This window comes from Cricetulus griseus, chromosome 3, assembly GCF_003668045.3.
Source record: "Cricetulus griseus strain 17A/GY chromosome 3, alternate assembly CriGri-PICRH-1.0, whole genome shotgun sequence".
In the NCBI taxonomy this organism is placed as follows: domain Eukaryota; kingdom Metazoa; phylum Chordata; class Mammalia; order Rodentia; family Cricetidae; genus Cricetulus; species Cricetulus griseus.
In genome coordinates this window covers 93,966,903-93,985,633 of record NC_048596.1, presented here as the reverse complement: position 1 = coordinate 93,985,633, position 18,731 = coordinate 93,966,903, and the positions used below count along the sequence as shown (strand labels likewise).

Here is an 18,731-nt window from a genome sequence, read left to right as displayed (position 1 = left end):
ACCAAGCCTTCTGTGCATACAACCATTTGGGGGATATATCCAAACTTCACCACTCCATATATTCCCTCACCCTCCCCCCTCTGTTTTGAGACAGGGTCTTGCTATGTTCCAGGCTGGCCTCAAACTTAGGATGTACCTGACTCAGCTCCACAAATGCTGAAAGTAGAGGTTCAAACCGCCTTATCCAGCTCAAATGTGTTTCTCAAAAGCCCACATTCAATTTCCTCAGACCTAAACTCAAACTATAAAACTCAAGACATATTCTAAAATATGACACATGGTAAATATTTCCATTCTAAGAGGGTGGAATGGACAGACACCAAAGAAAGGCTGGGCCAGAGCAAAACCAAGCAGGACATTTAGTCCTGTAGCCCATTCCCCAAAGTACCCTGGGTATGTGGTGATGTAATATCTCAATGGGGCATGGGACTATCCCCACCACTAAGGCCTTGCCATTTGCAGCCCATGTGGCTTCTTCATAGATATGCTCTATGTCCATGGCCTCTCTAACTTTCTGGAATCTCCTCCGCAGTTCTACTCTCTCACAACTTCACACATTGTCAGAAACTTCTTGTGGCGATGCTGGCCCTGCCATACATACATTGGCCTTTTAGACTTTCCTCTGAAATACAGAGGGAAATCTGTAATCCCACAACTCTTACATTCTATGTGCTTGAAACTCTAGCATCACATAGGCAATGCCAAGGTCTACTGCTAGCTCAAACAGTAGTTGGCTCCTTTTCCATGGCCTCTGAATACCTGAATGGATGAATATGGAACACTTCCCTAGGTGGCCCGAAGTGAACAGCTTTCAAAGCAGTCTTTTGAATTAAAACCTTTATACCCAAGTGCCTAACATGGGTGGCAGCTAGCCAATTCCTGAGAAACCCTCAGGTAACTTTTCTGTTGTTCTGATGCCAAATATTTGGGTTTTTTTTTGGGGGGGGGGTCTATTTTACATGCATGACTGTTTTGCTTGCGTGTATGTATGTATGCGTGCACTATGTGCATGCCTAGTCCTGTGAAGGTTAGAAAAGTATTGGATTCTCTGTAACTAATGCTATGGAAAGTTGTGAACTATCATATGGACTCTGGGAATCAAACCCAGATCATCTGCAATACCAGCAAGTGCTAGCATTGGTAGGCATGCATAACCACATACAGTGTACTTAGTTTCTTTTTGTTGTTACTTTGCTGTTTTTCTTGCAGGGTTTCTCTGTGTAGCCCTGGCTGTCCTGGAACTCACTTTTGTAGACCAGGCTGGCCTCAAGCTCAGATTCCTCTGCCTCTGCCTCCTGAGTGCTGGGATTAAAGGCATGAGCCACCACCACCCAGGCTTACATAGTTTCTTTTTAATGGCCCTAATATATTCAACAGCCACATTCCTCTTGGATTCAAATTTTATTATTTTTTTTTCTGCTCAAAGTGGAAAATTTTCAAATTTTAACATTTTGCTTTTTGGTAACAATTCTTGCTATAAATCTGACTAAAAGCAGCTAGCAATAACCATGCCATTTTAATTGAGGGTGCCTTCAAATGTTCTCTGCTGTACTAACTAGTCTGAACATTGAAATTCAGCCTTATGCAAAGATTCAGCATACTACTAAAATAGAAACAAGTTCTTTGCTGGACTTAAAATGGTATGTAATCCAATTCCCCAAGAGACACCTTATTCTCATTCATATTGTCTACACTTTTATCAGCAATCTGACCACCTGAGTTCTCACCAGAACTTCTCATTAAGCATTTCTAACATCATTCTGGGACCTCTCTAGTATAACTCCACACCTTTCCAAATTCTTCCAAACCAAATCTCAAAGAACCACAAAGTCAGGTTTAATCACAACCACCTCACTGTTAATGTGGCAAATACCTGAAAGGAGCAACTTAAGGAAGGTGCTGGTGGCTCATGGCTGCAGGAATCTCAACTCCTAGTTGATTCATTGCTGTGTGCCTGTGAAGAGACTGAGGGATCGAGCATAAACTGGAGTGAAGTTGCTCACCTCATGATGGTCAGGAAGTAGAGAACAGAGGAAAGAGCTGGGGACAATGTTTTTCAAGGCTATATCTCCAGTGGCCAGTTAGACCCTACAATCTCAAGTGCCTACCATTTCTCAAAATAACACCAACTGCTTGGGACCAGGACTTCCACATATTGAAACCATAGTATATGGAGTACGTGAACTATCCTTGGTTAAAAAAAATTAAAAATGTAATTTTGGAGCTGAAAATGTGACTCAGTTGATGCACAAAACCCTCCTATAATCAGTCCCAGCACTTGGGAGGCAGAGATCAGAAATTCAAAGTCATTCTCAGCTATATAGTGAGTTCAAGGCCAGAATGGGCTGCAAGAGACTGTTTGCAAATAAAATTTGTAAATTATCTACAAATCTGAGATTACATTTTCATGTATATAAACAAATTGTATTCTTGGTTATTCATATTCCTGGTAAGAATACATACATACAAAGAAGACACATTAAGACATTTTTTTCACAAATGTCACTATTTGTATGAATGACAAATCAGAAATAATTTGGTATAGTTACTAGACAGTACACAAATACGGTTTCCCGTATTTGACTGGAGATTTTTTGTAATCTATGATAGTGTATCTCATACTGATAATTGTTTTGGTCAATTACTTAGGAGCAGAAAGGACTTTTGTGTTTGGTAATGAGATGATTGGCTTTGTTCCCTTTCCTTGCCTCATTGACTACAAGAGCATATACTGAGATACTGTCTCTATTTGTTGGGTTTCTGAGTATGATCAGAATCCCTCTCAATCTATATTGATGGGGAAAAAAATCATACTGGAGGTGAGATGGCTTGACTCTTAAGACTGACAACCGGGGTTGAATCTCTGGGAACTACAAGATAGAACAAATTCCCAAGAAATGTCTCTGACTTAGAACACACACACACACACACACACACACACACACACACACACACACACACACACACATGGTACACATGTAACACTGCTCTCTCCAAATGAAAGAAATAAAAAATGTAAAAAAAAAATCTTAAAATTACCACATTGCAAGATGGCCCAGTAACTCCTCATAAGTACACTAACAGTTTAAGCAATCAATAAATTGTGGATTTATTCACATTAATAAAAATAATATAGTTGTGCTCATTATGGATGAATGGTAAGGGGTAAGTACAAAAAGCTAGACACATGGAAAGGCTATTTAGGTATGGAAGCTTAAGTGGTAAGAGCATGTAAAAGGCCAGTGAAATAACATTGAGTAAGGATGGTGGAAATTTTGTGAAGTAAAGAAAGTTGCCAGTTAGCCTCTCTGGGTCTGTGGATTGAAGAATGATTGTCCTTTTGTTTAACAGCTAATGTCCAAGTGAGTACATACCATTTCGTCTTTCTGAGGCTTGGTTATCTCACACAGAATGATCTTTTCTAGTCCCATCCATTTGCCTGAAAATTTCATGATGTTGGGTTTTTGTTTTTTTTTTTTTTAATCTTTCAAATTTCATTTTACATTCCAACCACCTCCCACCCCCCTCTACTCCCTAGCCCACCTCCAGTTCACTCCTCCTCATGGGTAAGGTCTCCCATAAGGAGTCAACATAGTCTGGGACAATAGGTTGGGGTAGGGCCAAGCCCCTCTCCCATGCATTAAGGCTGAGTGAGCATGGTATCCCACCATAGGGAATGGGCTCCAAAAAGCTAGCTCATGTACCAGAACTAGATCATGGTGATGCTCAGTGCCCTGGAGTCTCCACAGCTGTCAGTCTAGAGTTCATGAGTTTCCATGAGCTTGTTTCAGCTGTCTCTGTAGATTTCTGCATCATGGTGCTGACCTCCCTTGCTCATATATTCCCTCCTCCCTCTCTTCGACTGGATTCCATCAATTACTGGATGAAAGCGCTATGATAGTTGGGGTATTCACCAGTGTGATTACAGGAGTAGGCCTGTTTGGGCACCCTCTTCACTATTCCTAGGAGTCTTAGCTGGGGTCATCCTTGTGAATTCTAGGTAGTTACCCTAGCCCCATAGTAGTTCTACTAAGATATCTCTTTCACTGCTCTTCTACTGCATTCCTCCCCTCAACCATCCCTTTCCCTCATGTTCTTACCCCCTTTTCTCCCCCTTACCATCCCCCACCCCCTACTCCCAGTTTACCCTGTAGATCTCATCTAATTTCCATTCCCAGGGTGATCCATGTGTCCCTCTTAGGGTCCTCCTTGTTACCTAGCTTCTCTGGAGCTGTGGATTGTAGTCTGGTTATCCTTTGTTTCACATCTAGTATCCACTTAGGAGTGAGTACATACTGTGTTTGTCTTTCTGAGACTGGGTTACCTCACTCAGGATGCTTTTTTTTTTTTTTCTAGTTCTATCCATTTGCCTGAAAATTTCATGAGGTCATCATTTTTTTTTTTTTTTTTTTACATTTGAGTAGTACTCCATTGTGTAAATGTACTACATTTTCCTCATCTATTCTTCAGCTGAGGGGCATCTAGGTTGTTTCCAGGCTACGGCTATTATGTGCTCAACATCCTTAATCATCAGTGAAATGCAAATCAAAACTACTCTGATACCATCTTACACCTGCCAGAATGACTAAGATCAAAAATACTGAGGACATCTTATGTTGGAGAGGATATAGAGTCAAGGGAACACTCCTATACTGCTGGTGGGAGTGCAGACTTGTACAGCCACTTGGAAATCAGTATAACGGTTTCTAAGAAAATTGGGAATCAATCTACTTCAAGACCCAACGATACCACTCTTGGACACTTGCTCAACGAAGCCATTGTTCATTTTTTTTTTAATGCAAAGTCATTGTTTTTAACAGCTGAGTAGTACTCCTTTGTGTAAACATACCACATTTTCTTTATCCATTCTTTAGTTGAGAGACATCTAGGTTGTTTCCAGTCTCTGGTATTATGAATAAAGCTGCAATGAACATGGTTGAGCAAGTGTCTCTGTAGTAGGACGGAGCATCCTCTGAGTATATATATATATATACCCAAGAATGGTATAGGTGGATCTTGAGGTACATCTAGTCGCAATTTTCTGAGACGCTTTCATATTGATTTCTATAGTGGCTGTACTAGTTTGCACTCCTATCAGCAATGGAGAAGTATTCCCCTTGCTCCATATCCTCACCAGCATAAGCTATCACTTGTGTTTTTGGTCTTAGCCATCCTGACAGAGTTGGTTTGATTTGCATTTCCCTGATGGCTAAGGATGTTGAACATTTCCTTACACAGTTTCTCAGTCATTTGAGATTCCACTACTGAGAAAAATGTTTAGATCTCCACCCCATTTTTTAAATTGGATTGTTTGGTTTGTTGATGTCTAGTTTCTTGGGTTCTTTATATATTTTGGATATTTGCCCTTTATCAGATTTGGGGTTGGTGAAAATCTTTTCTGTAGGCTGCTGTTCTGTCCTATTGATAGTGTCCTTTGCCTTACAGAGATTTTTCAGTTTCATGAGGTTCCATTTATTGTTGATCTTCGTAACTGCTTGATTGGTGTTCTGTTCAGGAAGTTGTCTCCTGTGGCAAGGCATTCAAGGCTATCCTCTACTTTCCCGTTTACCAGGCTCAGTGTGTCTGTTTATGATGAGGTCTTTGATCTATTTGGTCTTGAGTTCTGTGTAGGTTGACAGATATCAATCTATTTGCAATCTTCTACATGTTGACAACCAGTTAGACCAGCACCATTTACTGAAGATGCTTTCTTTTTCCCATTATGTATTTCTGGCTTCTTAATTAAAAAAAAAAAAAAATGTCTATAGGTATGTGTATTTATGTCTGGGCCTTCTATTTGATTCCATGGATCAACTTGTTTTTATGCCAATACGGTAAGGTTTTTTATTTTTTTAATTTTTTATTACTATATAGCTCTGTAGAGCTTAAAATCAGGGATAGTGATATCCTGGATTTTTGTTTTTCCATTTGAAGTCGAGTGTTGTCCTCTTAAGGTCTGTAAAGGCTAATGTGATAGAATTTGATGGGGATTGAGCTGAATCTGTAGATTGCTTTTGGTAAAATGGCTATTTTCATTGTGGGACATTTTCCTACCAATCCATGAGCATGGGAGATCTTTCCATCTTTTGACATCCTCTTCAATCTCTTTCTTCAAAGACTTGAAGTTTTTGTCATACAAGTCTTTTACTTGCTTGATTAGAGTTACCCCATGGTATTTTATATTATTTGTGGCTATTGTGAAGGGTGTTGTTTCCCTGATTTCTTTTGTTATTTGTGTATAGGAGGGTTACTATTTTGTTTTCTTTTTTTAGTTAATCCTGGGAGGGTGCATGGATCTCCCTGGGAAATCAAAATAAAGTAGATTTTATGGGTAGTAGGTGGGGATGGGAAAAGGAAGGATCAGGTGGGGGTGTGTGGGAGGGAAGGGGAGAGAGAGGGAAAGGGAGGGGAGGGAGGGGGAGAGAGAGAGAGACAGAGAGACAGAGAGAGAGAGAGAACTGGGAGAGATGACAGAACTGGAAGGCATGGCGGGGGAAAGATGTAGAAACTTAGTGCAGTGGAAACTCCCTGGAATCTATGAGAGGGACACCAACTGAAATCTCCTAGTAATGGGGGATACAGAGCCCAAACTGGCGGCAATTTTACAACTAGGCAAGGCTCCTAGCAGTTGGACAGGGACATCAACCCAGACAGAAAACCTTCGACTTACAATCTGTCCCTCCTGCAAGACATGCTGGGGCAATGGTGACAGAGAACTGACTAAACATTAGGCAGAGTCAGGGGAACTGAAGAGGGGAAGGAAGGATTGTAGGAGCCAGAGGGTTTAAGAACACTAGGAGAATGTGGGCCACAGAATCAACTAAGCTGGGCTGATATCATCTCACAAGGACTGAAGCAATAAACAGGGACCCTGTATGTATCTGAGCTAGGTCCTCCGCATACATGTTATGGTTGTGTAGACTGGTGTTCTTGTGGGACTCCTAACAATGGGAGTGGGGGGAGCACTATCTCTGACTCCTTTGCCTGCACATGAAACCCTTTTCCTCCTACTGGGTTGCCTTGTCCAGCCTTGAAATGAAGGTTTGTGCCTAGTCTTGTTGTATCTTGTTAGGCCATGTTCAGTGGATATCCCTAGGAAGTCTGTTTTTTTTGGGGGGTGGGTAAACAGAAGAGAAGTTGATCTGGGGAGAGGGGAGGGGTTTGGGGACGGACTGGGAGGAGTGGAGAGAGGGGAAACTGTGGTCAGGATGTATAATGTATGAGAGAAGAATAAAGGTTTTTTGTTTTTGTTTTACGATTTAACACTCTAACCACACCAAAAAAAAAAAAAAAAAAAAAAAGTTGCTTGTATTTGGGAAGTGACTTTAGATGATAACAGCCTTCTGCTGCATAATCTGGGTAATTATCAGTGGCTTTGTGATAAATCAGAGTTAAATACTGTTTTGTATACTTTTCTTTATGGGTGCTTTGTCTCTTTCAATTAAAAGAGCTTTTAAGAGATTACTAGTGCCTCAGGAGAACAGCAATGTATTTTTCACTGAAGTGAAGCCTAAACCAGATGCTCCTATTGTGGGTGACTCTAAACTTGGTGATGCTCAGGGATCTAGGCACCTCTGCTCCATTGCATCTAGTTGGACGATGTGGAAATAACATAGGGAACTGTTTGTTAAAAGATCCGCCAGGTGGTGGTGGTGCACGCCTTTAGTCCCAGCACTCGGGAGGTAGAGGCAGGCAGATCTCTCTGAGTTCAAGGTCAGCCTGATCTACAGTGAGTTCCAGGACAGTCTCCAAGGCTACACAGAGAAACCCTGCCTCAAAAAACCAAAGGGGGTAAAAGAAAAGGATTCAAGTCTGGAACCAACTGTCTCAACTCAACTCAACCTGCTGACACACAACACTATGGGAAGATGGGGAACATAACATAGTTGACTTCCCAGGAGGAAAGTGAGTGTGAAGAGCACTGGTAATTCTCCACTGTAGCACACATATACCTCAACCATCATGTATTATGCCAAAGGTATTTATAGGGACATTGGAGGGGGACAGGAGGAAATGGTTTGGAGCTATATGGACACTGTGACTGGTACTTTTTATCAGCCCAAGGAAAAACTGTCACCTGCTACCTGACCTGCTTTTCACTGTTTGGCAGGATAAATGTGCATGGGTTTCCTGTGGGCTCCTTGAAAGGTAACGAACCAGTCTTGAGGTATGTAGGGACCTTCTCTGGAAAGGCTTGTTAGGTGAGAATCTTTAGCACTAGGTGGCAGTAGATGCACTGTGTCCTAGTTTGCAGTGGTAAAACCCTGAAAAACCAACTTGGAAAGGAAAAGGTTTATTGGTTAGAGTAGGTCATCAAGGGAAGCCAGGACAGGAGATTGAGGCAGAAACTGAAGAAGAGACCACAATGCAGCTTAACTAGTTTGCTTCCCCTGGTTAATTCAATTACCTTTCTTACAAGCCTGGGCCCACCTGCTATGAGTGGCAGTGCCCAATCAACAAGAAAATGCCCCACAGGCCAATCTCATGGAGGCATCTTCTCATCTGAGATGTTCTCCTAAGTGACTCTAGTTTGGGTCTATTTGACAAAACCTAACCAGCATACACTGTCAGGGCTAGGAGCTATGGACTTGAGGGGCAGTTAGGTTATATATCATAAGGAATCAACCAAAGTCAATTAATGCACATGTCCCTATGGGGAGCTCTGGGGACCTCAGCATTACATACAAGAGTTAACATTTAAATGTTTGTATTGGTAAAATGTATCAATGATGTATTAATTAAATTTAATCTTCTCCGATAAACTTTCCTCCATTACAATCCCCAAACAAACAGAAAAGGTAAAGAAAGAGTAACTTCAGTTCCAGGGGACCTGACACCCACGGCAAAACACCAATGCACATAAAAAAGAATGAATAAGATATCAAATTCCTTGGGGTGGTGGTGGCACATGCCTTTAATCCCAGCATTCAGGAGGCAGAGGAGGTGGATCTCTATAAGTTCAAGGCCAGACTGCTCTACAAAGCCAGTTCTAGGATTGTTATGAAGCAAAACCCTGTCTTGACATGCCTCTCCCCCAAAAAATAGATCATAGTCCCCCTAATCCACTAAACTGAAGAAAACAGTTTGACCCCTAGGAACTACTGATAAGTTACTGAAATGTGGGAAGAGGCAGAGAAGGAAAATGTATTTAAAGGGTTTTTTTTTTTTTTTTTAGGTTGGATTCAATCATCATGGAGAACATAACATATTATACCAGAGCACTAACAAGTGAACAGATCCTTGAAGTGAAGCCAAAAAGGTGGGGAGGGGGCTGTGGCAATCAGAGAGACATCCAAGAAGTCTAGTAAGTAAGGTGTCTCTGCCTAACTAAGAATGAATGCATCTGTGACTACAAGAACTAGGACACCAAGAAAAGCACAAAGCCCTGATTCCTAACACTTTTGAGCTCCTGAACTAAAGCCAAGTTCTTTCAGGATCCTTGTTGCAGTAGGGAAAAAATTAAATGTTTAAAACATTTGCTGTGATATTTTTAGTCACAAATAATTGATAAACATTTCTGTTTTCTGATGTGAGCATTTTTTTTTCCATTTAAAAGTAGGACAAAGAGTTGGAAAGATAGCACAGGAGTTAAGAGTTACTACTTCTCTTGCAGAGGACCCAAGTTCAATTTTCCACACCCTCATCAGGCAGCTCACAACTGCCTGTTAACTCCAGCTCCAAGAAATTCTATTTCTCCAGCCTTAGTCAATACACTCACACATACATAACCCCCATATATGTAACTAAAAAATAAAAACAAATCTTTAAAGTAGGACAGTTACAAAGTACAGACTGGAATGTGGTAAGATAAATGTTGAAGGCCCCAACAGGAAACAGAGAATTTTGTGGTAAGGTGGACAGGAAGACATATCCAGGATACATAATGACAGTTGCTGTAACATGCTCACATTCATTAGTTTAAGAGGTTTAGTTCTGTTTCAGAATCCAATTTTCTCCTAAAATAGCCAAACTTCTTGTATACTATAACTCTATCACCTTCAGAACCTGTCCTTCCTAGGTAGGGGAGTGGGAGAAAACAAAAAAAGGCTCATCTGCCTTTCACTTTTTTTTTTTTTTTTTTTTTTTTTTTTTTTGGTTTTTCAAGATAGGGTTTCTCTGTGTAGCTTTGGAGCCTATTCTGGCTCTCACTCTGGAGACCAGGCTGGCCTCAAACTCACAGCAATCTGCCTGCCTCTGCCTCCCAAGTGCCGGGATTAAAGGTGTGCGACACCAACGCCCAGTGCCTTTCACTTTCTTTATCTGGTATGCAAACACCACTCTGACTATCCCTGGCCTGCCTAATGTACAGTGCTGGAAAATACAGTTTAATTTTAGTGTGCCCAGAAAGAGGGCACTGAGGGAATTTCTTCCACAGGAAAGAAAAACAGGTGACTGGTAAGGAGATCCGGAAGAAGAAAATGAATTAACTGAGGGAAAGAATATTTTAGGAAAATGGAGGGGGCATGTATAGATGTAGAGGGCTTGGCAAGCTCCTGCTGTAGTACTGAGGGGAAGAAGAGTAAGTTAAGATGCAGTTGGACTGCAGAACTGGGTAAGACCACACCAGACCTGGGAAGGAAGGAGTCTTTTGTTCTCAAGCAATGAGAATCCATTGAAGGATTTTATGCAGAGAGGTCACATAATCTGGTTTACATTTTCATTAAGATCACTTGGCAGTATGGAAAATGGATTGCTTTGGGAAGCAAGGACAATTAGAGCCCCATAGCAATCACTGCAGTAGTCAAAAGTCCTACAATGGCTAGATAGAGAACTCACCTGGCAAGGATGACCTAGTAATCAAAGGCTCTAATTACTAGTCTCTGTGAAGAGCTGCAGAGGGCTTTTGTGATTATGTAACTGGTGAGTGCTTGGAGCTGAGCTGTCTCCGCCAAGATCGCAGTTTCTTTTGGAACTGTGTTCTCTCTTGGGACTATTTTCCGGGAACAAAATCAGGAGCACTCCAATAATTGCAGAACACCACTGCTTAGAGAGCTCTGAAAGGGATATTAAACATGACCCAGGTCTAGACTGATATCCATACCCAACTTCAGGCTGTCTCCCACAGCCCTGAAAGAGTAGAGTTAACTCTTTCTCTTCTGTGGAGAAAGGCTGCAGCAAGCCTATAATCTTCTTATTCATTCACTCACTTATTTTACTTTACTTTGTTTTATGAGTGTTTTGCCTGCATGTATGTCTGTGGACCATGTGTAAGCCTGGTATGCCCAGAAGCCATATGGGCACTGGATCTCCAAGAACTAGAGTCAGATGGTTATGAGCCAACTTGTGGCTGCTGGGAAGTGAAGCCATGTTCTTTCCAAGAACAGTCAGTACTCTCAACCTCTGTTCAACCTCTCAATATCTGTTCAGCCCTACTGTCATATTTTTACTTACCTGACAGTCTATGATCAGCTCAAGGAGTAAACTAAATTAGAATGTCTAATTCTATGTAACAATAAATAACTGGCCCCTGTGCTAACAAATATCTTTCCCCCTCCCAGCTTTGCCTCACCTAAGTCAAGGAGGCTGCTTTAGGGAATGGAGAAGAGATCCCTGTTCTCCATAACGCTTTCCTACCTCCTTGCTGACTATTCCAGGCACAAGTACTGAGGAGAGACAAAGGAAATACAAGTCTGGTTTGACTCGATGGTTCTTTGACCAACAGGTCTGGTGTACATTCAAAGGGGAAATCTGTTAGTCCCTGATGGATACTGCATTATTCTGGATGGCTTTCTGAATCGTTCCAGCAACCCAAATGGCTGATTTCTTGCTTGTTATGAAGTTTCTTTATCTCTTCAAAATGGTCCTACGGGACAGGACCCAAGCCTTACACGTAGCACAAGATGCACAGAAGATATGCATGTGCTATTGCCAGGGCACATTCTGGGAATGCAAGTCACTGTTACTCCATCCAAACTGCCTCTATGCTTTTCCTTGCCCTGTATTTTTTTTTTCAGGGCAGGAGTAAGACTCTAGGCGCATCATTCCTTAGAAGTAGGAATAAATATCTCTTGCTTTTCTAATGGTCCCAGCAGGCCTTAGGTAGAATTGTGGTTGGTGGGCAGAAACCTGACCCTGTCTGCTTTCTTGCAAATGGGGGCTGGGTTCTGACAGACCGGCAGTAAGGGAAAGTAACAAGCTCCCAACACATTATACCATGCTCCATCCTCTTATGCTGAGACTTCATGTGTTATTAACATTGCCAATACTTCTACTCTATTTCCTTAGGTCAGGCTCTCACTATGTATTCCCTAGCCGACCTGGAACTATGTAGACTGGGCTGGCCTCAAACTCAGAGGTCCTCCTGCTTCTGCTTCCCAAGCGCTGGGATTCTTCATTCTCTTCTGTTCTCCTCAAAATCCCAATCCTCTCCCCACTTTTACATTCAATAAATTTTGCTTCCTCCTTCAAGGAGAAAACCCAAAAGCCATCAGAAAAGAATTTCTAGGACCCTACTCAGATTCTACAGAACCAGAAACTACAGGAGAGGGCTTGGAAGGCAGCATTATAATGCACCTTGCAGATGACTCTAGTCACCCTAAAGTTTGAAAGCCACTATCATTCACAGTTAACCCCTCCCATTCCCATTAACTTCCTACTACTCTTCTTCCTCCCCGGATCCATTCTGGCCATACAAGCCTCCTGTTCTTTTAAACAGGGATATGCTGTATGCAAAAGTCTACAGTGTTGTGTATACACATGCAGGGATAGAAGCCAGAGGAGGACATCCAGTTTCCTGCTCTATCATTCTCTACCTTATTACTCTGAGACCGGGCCTTACTGGATCTGGAGCTCACCACTGTTCAGGTAAGTAAGCTAGCCTACAAGTCCCAACAGTTTTGTCTCCACTATCCCACCACTCCTCAGCTTCAGAGCTATAGGATTCACTCTTATGTGGTGTTAAGGATCTGAACTCAGCGATTCATGCTTGCACAGCAGTGTTCTTAGCTACTGAGTTATCTCCCCACACCCCAATTTCAACATTTTGAATGACCATTCCAGTCTTTCCAGTTTACTACAGATTCTTTTCTCTCAAAAACCCTCAACATCACACCAACTCTATCTTGAGGTTCTCCTGCTGGCACACCTTTGCCATCACGAGTTCACAGCACCCTTACTGTAACTCACATGTGGCTTTGTCATCAAGTTCAGTTAAGTGGACTGTTATTCCTTAATGAGCCTGCACTGCCGCTGCCCCCACCACAAACACAAGTAAACAAACTCAAAAACAGAAAGATAAATATGGCTTAAGAAGGCTGCAGCGAAACGTATAAACCATCCACAACACAGTACTTGTATACTAAAAGAACATTGTGCATACAATATGTTGAGAATATAGGTGCTTCTGGGGAAGGGGCTTTACGAAACAGCTACGCTATTTGGGAAGTTGAATAAACTTTGCTAGTGAGATGCGTGCTTAGCAGCAAAGTTACACACAAAGACATTATATGGTGTCTGCTAAGGTTGGCTGGCCTCACAGTCTAGCCTCCAAACATGCCTTCTGGCCTGTGTCTTTTTCAAAACCTTTATTCCTTTAGGACTGGGGGCATCTAATTGCTTCCAAATCCTGAGACCTACTTGCTTCTAGGGGGAACTGTGAGGTGTTGTTTTTGTGAATGGATAGAAGAGGCTATATCTTTGTACCTGGATGCAGGTACCTTCTGGATGAGCTCACCATGCCGTCCTAGCTTATCTTCCCTCAGCACTGTAGTTCTTGCCTGTAGCTTTCCTGACATGCAAGGTAGGTCCCATAGCCAGATCCTGCCAATAAGCAGCCCACTCAGTTGTTGCTCATGAACAGAGATACAGCTTCTTCATTACCACCTTCCAAGAAAAGCTTCAAACACAGTAAGCCTCTAAATAGCAAATGGCTATCACACGCCTATACCAAACTTTCCCAGTCTTTCTCAGTCACAATGAAATAAATGATTTACTCAACCTCCAAGACAGCTTAGGGCTGATCTTTAAACAATGGTAAGATCAGCACTCGGGAGGCAGAGAGGCAGGCGGATCTCTGTGAGTTAGAGGCTAATCTGGTCTACAGAGCAAGTTCCAGGACAACCTCCAAAACAAAACAATGCAGAGAAACACTGTCTTGAAAAACCAAACCAAACCAAACAAAACAAAAGAGTATGGTAAGATCGACGACACACAATAGCCATAGCTGATTTATTCAGTGCCTCTTATGTTCCCAGCTCTTGCTGCAGCTTTCCTCAGTTAACCCATACAACATGCTGTAACACAAGAATTTTATGTTTTGCCAATGAGAAATGGGATATTCAGAAATGAAGAGACTAACCTGGGTACAGTGGCTCATGCCTGTAATCCCAATAATCAGGAGAATTGCCCTCTAAGGTCAGCTTAGACTAGTGTGAGATGCCAATCTCAAGCAACAACAATAAAAGAAAGAAATTAAATGACTCTTAGCTCCAAGAAAGAAAGAACTCCCAGTCCCAACTGGCAAACTAGCATTGGGATCTGCCATAAGGCAAAAGCTGTGTGTCTGTAGTCTTGAAGCTGAAGGAGCAGAAACTTTGGATGAGCAGAGACTAGACAATACAGTCAGAAGATGGCATAGTGGAGTGCCCTTGTGCCTCTGAAAGATGAAGAAGACCAAACCCAGAGATCCATCAATTCCGGGCCAACTAGTTTACATGACACATGAAGTGACCCACAATTCCCAGATACACCAATGCCCTCACAATAAACTCCTCATTCTTGAGCATGCTTTGTGTAGCCAAGAAGGCTCCATTAGAGTAGAGCTGAGCAGAAGGCTTTACCAGTGTTCTTGGTACAGGAGGGTGGCACCAGGTTCTGGCTTGTAGCTTGGGTAGGTACAGTCTTCAGAGTTCTGAGCTTGGAGTCTGAGCCCTCCCCTTTTAACAGGTGTCCTTTGGTCACCTGCGCTTGTAGAGACAGGGCTGAAGTTTCAGGCCTGAGAGTTGGGCTTTGGGTCCTACTCGAGGAGGCCCAGTCTTTTCAAAGTCAAACAAGAAGAAGTGGCTGTTGGTCAGGTCCTAGGAGCAGAGAATACCAATGAGCTACAAACCCTCACCTTAGTCACCCCTCTCTATGAGTTTTCCCAGCTCAGAGAGCTTCCTATAGCTCCTTCCAGAGTTTTGCCTTGAAAGAGCAAAATGTTTATCTCTGGGGCTACAGCCTCCTTCCTGAACACCATTACCCAGAAAAGGACAAACACAAGGGCAGACTTCTTGGGACCCTCACCTTGTAGATGATCTTAAAGCCAAGTTTGGTCACAGCCCCCCAAAAGGCCCGAATGTCCTCAAAGCGGCTGCTGACTTCAGCTACTTTGAGCAGACCCCTGGGAAAAGGAGGAAGTCATGAGTAAAGGTGGAGACACACCATGTACACAAAAATTCATCTGTGTCCTAGGGACTCACCCCGGCTTCAGTACTCGATTTGCCTCCTCAAGGAAGTCCCTGATGTTAGTGCCCATTAGTGAAAGGCAAAACACAGCCACATCCACGGATTCATCCTCCAGAGGCACCTGACGTGTCAGACGGAGCACAAGGTGGTGTAAAGGGAGATTCAGCACCAATTGCTTCAATTGGATAATAGGACGGGAAGACCAGGAAGGGTTAGAAAATCACAGGCCAGATACACAGAGGTGCTTACCTGGGCCATGTCACATACGGTGACCCTGGGGTCCAGAGAGGCCAAGTCAAAGCAGTGCACAGGGTTCCGAACACTTGAAGCTAGGCGGCAATCTCCACAGCCGAAGTCAGCTACCACCAAGGATGCAGGCCTGGGAGTGGAGGGGAAGGTGTCACACTCTAGTCTGATCTAAGTCCTTGATCACCCACTTCACATACTCCACAGCCCCTCTCCACCTCCCATTACTTCTGTCGGAGATCTTTGGCGATACGATCCACTGGGTGCAGTGGCCACTTCTTCACTTGTTTCTGAAAGCCTTGGTGATAGAGGAGAAAAGCCTCAGGGTCTTCCTGGAAGAGGCGCTGGGCAGCACTGCTGGGCCCTGAGTACAACTGTTCATTAAGGTATCGAAATCGGGCCCCATCCAACCGTTGTGTCATGCGTGCTCGAAGGGCTCCAGCTCTAGTCTGTTGACTGTCTGACTTTGGGACAGGAGGCACCTCAGTCTCCTCTGTGGAAGCCACTGGAGGAACCTGGTCTGGAAGTGGCCGAAATTTGTTCTTGTGTCTCCGCTTATTCTTCTGCCGGTTCCGCCACTGTTTTCGGCTCAGGGTATTAGAGGAGTTACAGGATGTGGACTCAGGGCTTGGCTTGGGTGGGTCAATTGTAGCAGTACTTGTCCTTGCATTGTGAACTGCTGAGAGGAAGATGAGAAGGCATTTGAGGCTTGATCCCCTAAATTCAAAGACATGGCAAATCATCCTGGCTTTTCCTTTCCCTTGTTCACAGGCAAAGTCTGTGGCCTGGATAAAAGTGCCTTTTACCATCCAGCGTGTGTGTGTGTGTGTGTGTGTGTGTGTGTGTGTGTGTGTGTGTGTGTGTGTGAGAGAGAGAGAGAGAGAGAGAGACAGAGAGAGAGAGAGAGAGAGAGAGAGACAGAGAGAGAGAGAGACAGAGAGACAGAGAGACAGAGAGCTTTGTCATCTATTCAGTTAGCTCACAGATGCCACCCCCCACCCTCCCATATACACATATACGGTACCTGTATGGTCAACACTGTCCAGGTGCTGGGTTGGGTGTGAATGAGAATATTTCTGGCATTTCCTCTTTCCTTTTTCTTCTTCAGCAGAGATCCCACCAAAGAGAGTTTGTCTGTGGCATTTCCTTTCTATTTCTTTGCCCTCAGAGTCACTGATAGATAACACCTGTTTTTGACATTTTCTTTTTCTTTTCTCCCCTCCTTCCTTCAAGGCATTGGCTTGTGAGGGCCTTTGGAGGTATTTTTTCTTCCTTCCTACCTCCTCCTCCTCAGAGTCACTGCCAGGTGGGCTGGGGAATTTCTGGGAAAGAGATGCTGCTTCCAGAGCCTTTAATGTGGCCAAGAGATGGCGGCGCTTGCGGCCCTAGAGGCAGACAAGGGATGAGAGTGGATGTGAGAATGGATGAGGTCTGGAGATTAAGAAAGGAGAGATGGGATTTAGTTCAGACACTGGTGATTTTTCTCAGCCAGTTTGTAAAGTGTGCCAAGCCCAGAACTTTCAAGCTGCAACCCCACGATCTAGGAAGCTGGAGAGTGGCAACATGCTTCTACCCTGCTTTTTTAAGCCTGTAAAGGATTGTCAGGTGATGTTCCTTAAAGGAATGTGCTAAGGTCACAAACCACAGGACCAAGACAAGACCGCAGCTGATAGCATTCCAGGAGCACCAGAGAGGTTTCTTGAAACAGGAAGGACAGCATCACACATGTCTATTAAAGATGTTCCTAACTGCAGTAGCGATAATAGCCAGGTAGGATGAGGCTGCACACAGGCAGGCCAGCGGCCTGCATTAGAAGGATGGAATACAGATTAAAAGAACACCCTGGGCTGACTAAAAGTCAGGAATACCCAAAGGAGATACAATAGTTCTCACATTCGATGAAACTCAAAGGAAAAGAAAGACCTGTTTTCTGTGAAGCTGACTTGTGGTTCAAGTCCTGCTGCTGATCCTCGGCCAGGCATTTACCTCGGAAATTCTGGGTTCCCCATACCTTTTTTAAAATAGTGATCCTGATAACCATCCCTGCCACCTGCTTTGACTGTGTCCAATATACTTTCTACAGTGCAACTAAGAACCTTTCCAAGCTGGGGGTGCAGCTCAGTAGTGAATGCTTGCTTACCAAGCCCTGGAACTGATCTCCAGTATAAAGTCATGCCTGGTGATAGAAAATGTGGCGAAACCACTCCATTGCTAAAGCAACTCCATTGACTTCTACCCTTAGCGTACGAAAACTTACTTTTCAAACCTTTCATTTACTCTGTACTCCACCCTCCGAACCTCGCATTCCTATCTTGATACACTCTAACTCGGTGTGTTTAACCCCTGGGCTTCTCCAGGTTTTTCTCCATCTCAGGTACGCTCTCTCCTCTGTACCAACTTCTCACCAACTGTATTTTAAGGTCAGTTTTTTTTTTTTTTGGGGGGGGGGGAGTTTCCGGATCTTCAGATAAGGACTAACTCCCTCCATCCCGATCCACGACAGCACTGCAGGCTCTCGGTCTCCCCAACACGCACAAGGGCGGCTCGGGAGGGTCGGCTTCGCCACCTCAAACAGCCCAGTCCCCGGCCGCTCACCTTGACTGGCGGAGCAGTCGCTGGCCGATTCTGTGTTGTCGCTGGACGGAGGCCCACGGCTGCTGGGGCCGCCTCGACCCATTCGGGCTCCTCGAACATGCCAGTGGAGGGCAGGGTCGCCGGAGCCCACGCCACGGCCACGTGCAAAGCCCGTCAGGGTATCGTAGCGTTGGACCCTAACCAAATCCAGCCGGAAGCCACAGAGTGAAAGCCTGTGGTGGCTAGAGCGGCCGGCGCGGAGCAGAGCACCATCGAGTGCAGCTGCCGGGAGCTAGAGAGGCAGTAGGAGGTCGGAAGGGAGGGACGGTGGCCCGCTCTGGCCCAAGAGGGCCGGGCGGGGCGGGGCGGGGCGGGGCCGGGCGGCGGGCGCGGCCGGACGGGAGTTCCCCGGAGAAGGCGCCTGCGGCCCGAGTCCCGGTGAGTGCGGGTGTCTCTGCGCCCTGCCCCACATTGGCCCTGCAAACCCATCTCTGCGATCTCTGCAGCAGTTACGAGCTGGGAGCCGG

At 44.2% G+C, this 18,731-nt stretch overlaps 1 protein-coding gene across 4 annotated transcripts in view; it reads right to left on the bottom strand.

The window, feature by feature from the left end:
* The window catches only part of Rrp8 (ribosomal RNA processing 8), a 40,199-nt gene extending 21,702 nt beyond the window's left edge, over window positions 1–18,497 (bottom strand). For 2 of the 4 annotated variants that reach the window (XR_003483234.2, XR_004769111.1), the window contains exons 1-7: window positions 18,226–18,495; window positions 16,655–17,015; window positions 15,859–16,309; window positions 15,634–15,763; window positions 15,399–15,505; window positions 15,223–15,319; window positions 14,778–15,014 (exon numbers count right to left, since the gene is read on the bottom strand). Coding sequence is in view for 2 of the 4 variants with exons in the window: in XM_027404957.2 (XP_027260758.1) it covers window positions 14,895–15,014; window positions 15,223–15,319; window positions 15,399–15,505; window positions 15,634–15,763; window positions 15,859–16,309; window positions 16,655–17,015; window positions 18,226–18,324 (1,365 nt within the window). In the remaining 2 variants the exon portion in view is untranslated. Of the gene's footprint in view, window positions 1–14,128; window positions 15,015–15,222; window positions 15,320–15,398; window positions 15,506–15,633; window positions 15,764–15,858; window positions 16,310–16,654; window positions 17,016–18,225 lie in introns of those variants that run through there. The other 2 variants (XM_027404958.2, XM_027404957.2) reach the window with 2 other exon arrangements.
* Between the last annotated feature and the right edge of the window lie 234 nt (window positions 18,498–18,731).